The sequence below is a fragment of the Plasmodium coatneyi genome, chromosome 3, assembly GCF_001680005.1.
Source record: "Plasmodium coatneyi strain Hackeri chromosome 3, complete sequence".
Lineage (NCBI taxonomy): Eukaryota > Apicomplexa > Aconoidasida > Haemosporida > Plasmodiidae > Plasmodium > Plasmodium coatneyi.
Genome location: NC_033558.1, coordinates 59,004 through 64,976, shown reverse-complemented (window position 1 = coordinate 64,976; position 5,973 = coordinate 59,004). Strand labels below are relative to the sequence as shown.

The 5,973-nt window shown below is 31.8% G+C and overlaps 1 protein-coding gene across 1 annotated transcript; it reads right to left on the bottom strand.

The window, feature by feature from the left end:
- On the bottom strand, positions 1 to 1,087 carry PCOAH_00004070 (Uncharacterized protein; the record flags this gene model as incomplete). The annotated part of the gene is made up of 2 exons (XM_020057222.1): positions 1 to 513; positions 647 to 1,087. 2 exons carry the CDS (start codon positions 1,085 to 1,087, stop codon positions 1 to 3), a joined length of 954 nt encoding a protein of 317 aa, XP_019912827.1.
- Between the last annotated feature and the right edge of the window lie 4,886 nt (positions 1,088 to 5,973).

Sequence of the window (5,973 nt, the reverse complement as noted above, 5' to 3'; positions counted from 1 at the left end):
TTAAAAATGGTTCTCCTCATATCCCTGCATGCCTGATTCTGGTGATTCGGAGCAAAAAGCAAAGTTCACATGCCCTATCCCCTCAAAGGGATTATCTTCCTTATCTTTTCTTCCTTTAGTACGAGTCCCTTTATTGTCATTGCCATTGTCATCTTTTTCCCCCTCAACTCCCGTAAGCTCATTAAAATATGTTCCATATAATGGGGGATTAAACAAGGTATCTCCACTTTCATTACCACAATGAGTAAACTGAACACCTTGTATATCAGATTTGGTGAGAGTAGGATTTGGAAAAGTATATGACCTCTGCTTTCTTCTAAATTTTTTTTTCCTTCTCTTATTTTTTTTTAATTCAAGTTGAAGGGAATATTTCCTTCGGGCGCCTCCCGCGCAGGCTCCTTTTTCAATGTCACCATCTATCTCATTTTCACCTTCGTTATCCTGTTCATCCTCATCGGGGGTAACGCACAAAAAGTCACACACTCTATTGTAGCATCCTCCTAGTGGGGTTTTCTATCACAAAGTAGAAGGTGAAATATATATGTAATGCTCTTTACTTAGTGGGAGTTTAATTCAGTTTTATATACGATAAAAAAAAAAAATGCGACGATGTGTGAGTATATCACACAAGTGGAATTTATCTTACGTCGTATAACCACGCTGCAATGGGAATTACGATTAAGAGCGAAAGGAACGGAAGAAGGAAAATAATAATATTTAGGATTAAGCATAGTTCTTGTGAACTTCCTCCAGGGAGATAATTTCCCTCAGTGCTGATATTGGTTCCACTATGAGTAACTGGAACACTCTGCTCGTTAGCAACTGATAAAGGATGCAGGGTTAAAGATTCATTTCCCGAAATGGAAGAAATCACAGTGTTCATAGCATCGCTGACAACCTCAGTAACACCGTTAAGAAGACTCTCTACTACTGTGCTCGTAACCGTAGTTGATAGTTGGTTAGTCTTCCCTTCCGATGAGAAGGGATCAATATCCGTGGCTAAAGGTGTTGAATTGGAAACAAAAGTTATTACACGTGTATCATTCCCATCTAACGCTTCACTTTGAAAACTCGTTCCATTATTCATTGTGCTGGGTGTGTTAATGTTCTCATAAAAATGAATCGAAATATCTGGCAGGTGCGACTTTTAGCCCCCCCTCCCCCAAAGGAAAAAAACTATTTCAAGAAATGTAAAAAAGTGAAGCAGTTATTGTAGCGTTTTGTGTTCCAATTTTTTGGTACCATTTAAAGGAGAACGTTTAAAAAAAAAAATGTGTAAATTGTGTAACACTGTTTAGTGAGATGTTGCTCATTTTGCAACGTTCATAATAGGTTGCATTGTTGTGTAAAAAAGAATCATGACAATGTAACGTGCAGATATTTTTCCAAAGTGGAATATATTCTTCTTCTCCTTTTTCTTTTTCTTTTTGCCACAGTTGTTCATTTAGAAAATGTGTAAAGTGGTAGGTTGTCCCCCTTTTAAAGAAAAAAAAATTAAACACAATCAATGTGGTCTTAAATTTAAAAATTGGGAATGTGTACAATCTGAGAGGTGGGGGAAGGGCGAAATTAAAAAAGTAAGATGCGGTTCTTTGGAAAGGGGTGTACGAAATGGTTTCCTCCTTTGAACATAAAAAAAGGGGCCGTTTTCATATTATCAATTTGTGCGTTACTGTTATATTTCGGCTGGTGTGTTCGTTTGGGGCTTCTTACATGTTCGGTTTGGCCGCATGTTTACACGGCATATTTCTTTTTTTTTCCACCAGATCTTCCAAATGTGCAAAGTAACTGTCTCTTATTGGGGACTTCTTCACTGTTTGTCATTTTAACGAGGGAACGTAAAAGCTGTATTTTTTAAATTAAGGGCGTCCATATTGTTCTTCTTTACTTTGAGCAATATATCCTTCTTTTTTTTAATTGCAATCATTTTGGCAACTGGAGAATCGAACGAATAGATAAAATCTACAGTTTCGATATGGTCAAAAACGGGAAGCAAAATAGTGTGCATTGAAGTTGGCCATAAAATGTGCGTGCATTTAACGTCGAAGAGGATCAAACAGATAATCAATTTGTGTCAAGAAGTGGCGAAAGTGGAATCTCCTGCATGAATGTGTGACGTGTTATACTAGTTTTAGCGGGTGACCCCCAATTTGAGGTAGCATACAAAATAGGGAAAATGAAAATGGGCACATGCGAGCAGATGCATATGATAATTATGCGTTTGAATTGACCCTCTTTTTTTCCCCTCCACCTTTTTGCTTATATCTTAGTCGTTAAAAAGTTACCAGGGAAAGCGGGGCAAATTAATCGTGCGTCCGTTTAACTCTCGTTGAACTTATCCGCATTTTTAAGTGTCCCGGAAAATGACACAATAAGGAAAACTATCATGTTCATTCATATGGGCATTTAAATAATGCGAAAAAGCGGTACACACCTTGGCGAATCATGGAACTTGAATGAATTATCAAAAATGGGAAATTTATAAAAAGCGTCTAAAACGGGGAAGTATACCCCAGTGCACAGCAGGACATTTGCACGAAAATGTGTTGAGAATATGGCCGATCAGATTTGCAAAGTTCACCCATCGTCATAATGTTGAACAGAAAGTAGAAAACATTTACTCATATTCCCCATGTTCAACATTTTTTAGCTCCATGTTTAGCTCAGCACAGCATATTTGATAAAAAAAAAGAAAATTTGAAATAAATGTTTACCCATTATATTTATCGCTTTTAAAATATGACCACCATGGAAATGTGAATTTGAGCACTTTGAAAATAAATTATATCTCCTAAACAGCCAAATATGAATATTCTTTATAAAGGGGGGGCCCCTGCGTATAAATTAAAATCCCCCCAAATGAAAAGACTAAAAGGAGATGAGATCGATCAGCATAATATGATTATTTTTCCTAAATTGTCAAATGGTACAACTGTTAACGAACCGTTCCATGTTCAGATTCTTCTTCGAATATGAAAATGAGTACGTGTTTTTTTTATTGACACATATGTGCTGCTAAAAATTTTTTTTTTTCCCATTTTGTCCTTTTCTCCCTTTAGAGTTGTTTTGCAAAAGAAGAGGGTGAAAAGCACGGAAAATGATCGTATGGATATCTTTATGCTAGAGTGCATATCTTTGTCACCCGCTGTTAAAAATGGGAAAAAATGAGTGTGTCACCTTTTAGTACATATTTTATAAAAACAAAAAGGAAGGTCAAAAAAAGGGCCGACTTGCCTATGTAAAATATCTAATGGTTTACTTGGACAGCAAAGTTTAAGGTACACTAAACGAAACAATTTGTGTAAAATTTACTGTTCGTCCATTTTGGCGCACGTTTCGCTAATTGGGGAATTAAAATGATTAAGGTTAATGTGGACACTGTGTAATGAGCACATCTGGATGCAATAAAATTATATATTTTTTTCTTTTATTATAACCAGTGGGAATTATTTCTCCATAGAAAATTTTCAATTATTATTTTTATTGGAAAGAAGAATGTCACTGTAGAAATAAGTAGAGCCAATTCTTATTTTATCCATAAAATTGACCTAAAAGAAGCAAGAAATATAACTGTTGGACAACACGAATTCGGCACAAATAGGAACCAAAGTAAGAGGAAAACAAATTATTAGGAAGTGCTCTTTTTATTTCAAGAAAATAAAAACTTACGCTATTCTGTGATGAAAGTTCTTATCAGTACGATCGTTTTAGTTTATGGAAAAATATAATTAATATATAATGACACTGGAATGATATAGAAAAAATAAAAATTAAAATACGTACGAGCATATATATCTGCTTATGAAATAACGTTCAAGGGGAAACAGCGCAGTTTATCTAGGCAACAAATGCAGACATAACGATTAAAAAGAGAGGACAATATTACAGTTGGTGGGCAATATTAGAAAAAGTGGTGTTTAAAAAGAAAAATAATATAGTAAAATGTATGAATTAATCTATTTCTTGTGCATAGAATTGTTCTATTTTCGCATATATTGTTCAATATATTGTGCTAATTGAAATAATATATATATTATAAAGGGGGTAAATAAATACTTATATAACTTATTTTCTCAGTGAATTACCTGTTCCTTCAGTTATTTTCAACATTCTCAGGATTTGCAGGGGCATCTCTTTTTTTTCGGTGCAGCTCATTCATTTTTTTTTTCTTCTTCTAATTCTAGGGGTGTGGGATCATTATCCTCATCTTCTTTGGACGGTCCTTTTGGCTCTTTGTTCTTTTTTTTATGGCCATCTGGTGCATTTGATCTTCCTCTCTTCGGGTTTCCGACATTTCCATGCTTCCTCCTTTTGTATTTCTCATATAAGTCATCATTGTACTATATGACGAAAATTAAGGAGTTAAACATAGAATAAATATATACATCTTTCTAAATTATTATTTATCATGAAGGAGAATAATAGTTTTTATATGTATGAATATATAAGAAAGAATTTTGTCGTACTATTCTGAAATCTTTGCAAAAACCGCCACAACCTGACGCCGAACAACTGACGATTAAGGTGCAAAATAAAAGTAAAAATGCATATAAGTTTTTCATTTTTGATAGTGTATGGTTATTTTTTATTTTTAAATTTTAAATTGGGGTTAGCTCTATTATTCTTCGATTTAGTAATACACTATATTGTTCTGCCTTAGTACTGGGATATAATACAGATATAAAGAATTAAATTTAATCAGCGGATATAAAATTTTTGTAAATATTATAATATTTATTAAAAGATTTTTATGTTAGTAGAATTTCAGATAATTCTGCTATTTAGATTTATCTACCAAATTGGAAAGAAAAAAAAATTTTAAGTTGAAGTTAGAAAAAAATTATTTATATTTATTTAAAGAATATTTTTATTTATATATTTTTGTATTATAATTAAATCACAGAATATATTTTTGTAAAAAAAAAAAAAGCGCGATATAGAAACAGAAGTTGATAATGAAGGAATGGAATTTATTTTCTGTTAAATATTTTATGTACACCTGATGTTTTGTATAAAATAAAAATTAATTTTTACAATTTAGCGCAATGATTATTGAGCTGTTATACACATATTAACGTTTTTATTATATAATTTATCAACGTTGTATATACATATTTTTGAAAACAAACACATTTTTTTTTTTTTAATTTCTAATGTGTCAATTGTATGTTTACACTATATAGAAACTGTACTGGTTCTTAAAAAATGCTTCTTTCGATAATCGTAATTATTTTATAGTTTCAAAATTGGAAATCAACAATTTTTTTTTTTATAAAAAATGTAAATATTTACAACAACATAAGATTTTATAATGTTTTTAGACATATATAAAGTAAAAACTGGAAAAATGTTTAAATGTATGAATTTGGATAAAAGGAAAAAGAAGATGTGTATTCTTGAGTTTTAGGGAATAATCATTTTTTCGAATTACTTCTTTTATTTTTGTTTCTCTACTGTTTCTATGATTCCCCCTATAATAAATATTTTTTTCATTTGATCATTGGGTACAACGTAAATGGCCTTTTGTGTAAAGTGTTCAAAATAGGTACACATTAAATATATATTTTCTTGTATGTAACAGTTCATATATTGCTCAATCGGTGAAAATAAGTATTCATTTGAGGAACAAGGGGATGTGAAATATTTGATCCTTTGACTGCTCTACAGACATTTCGTGCTTTCCTTTTTTCTACAAACTAATTGCTTCCTCGATGATTTGTAACGAATACAAAGAATATAGCAAGATAAAGGGGATATATAATAGAAGCTGGTCTGATGTTTTCGGACAGTTATATTACTTACGATGAAAAACAAATGTAATATATAAACTGATCACATTTTTTTTGTTTTTATAAAAATTTATGAATGATGATTATTAGAGTTAGTTTAAAAAAGTGAAGGTGGTTAATTTTTAATTTACTCTCTATGAAATACACTTAAGAGAGCTTCTATTTGATTTTCTAAAATGATGAG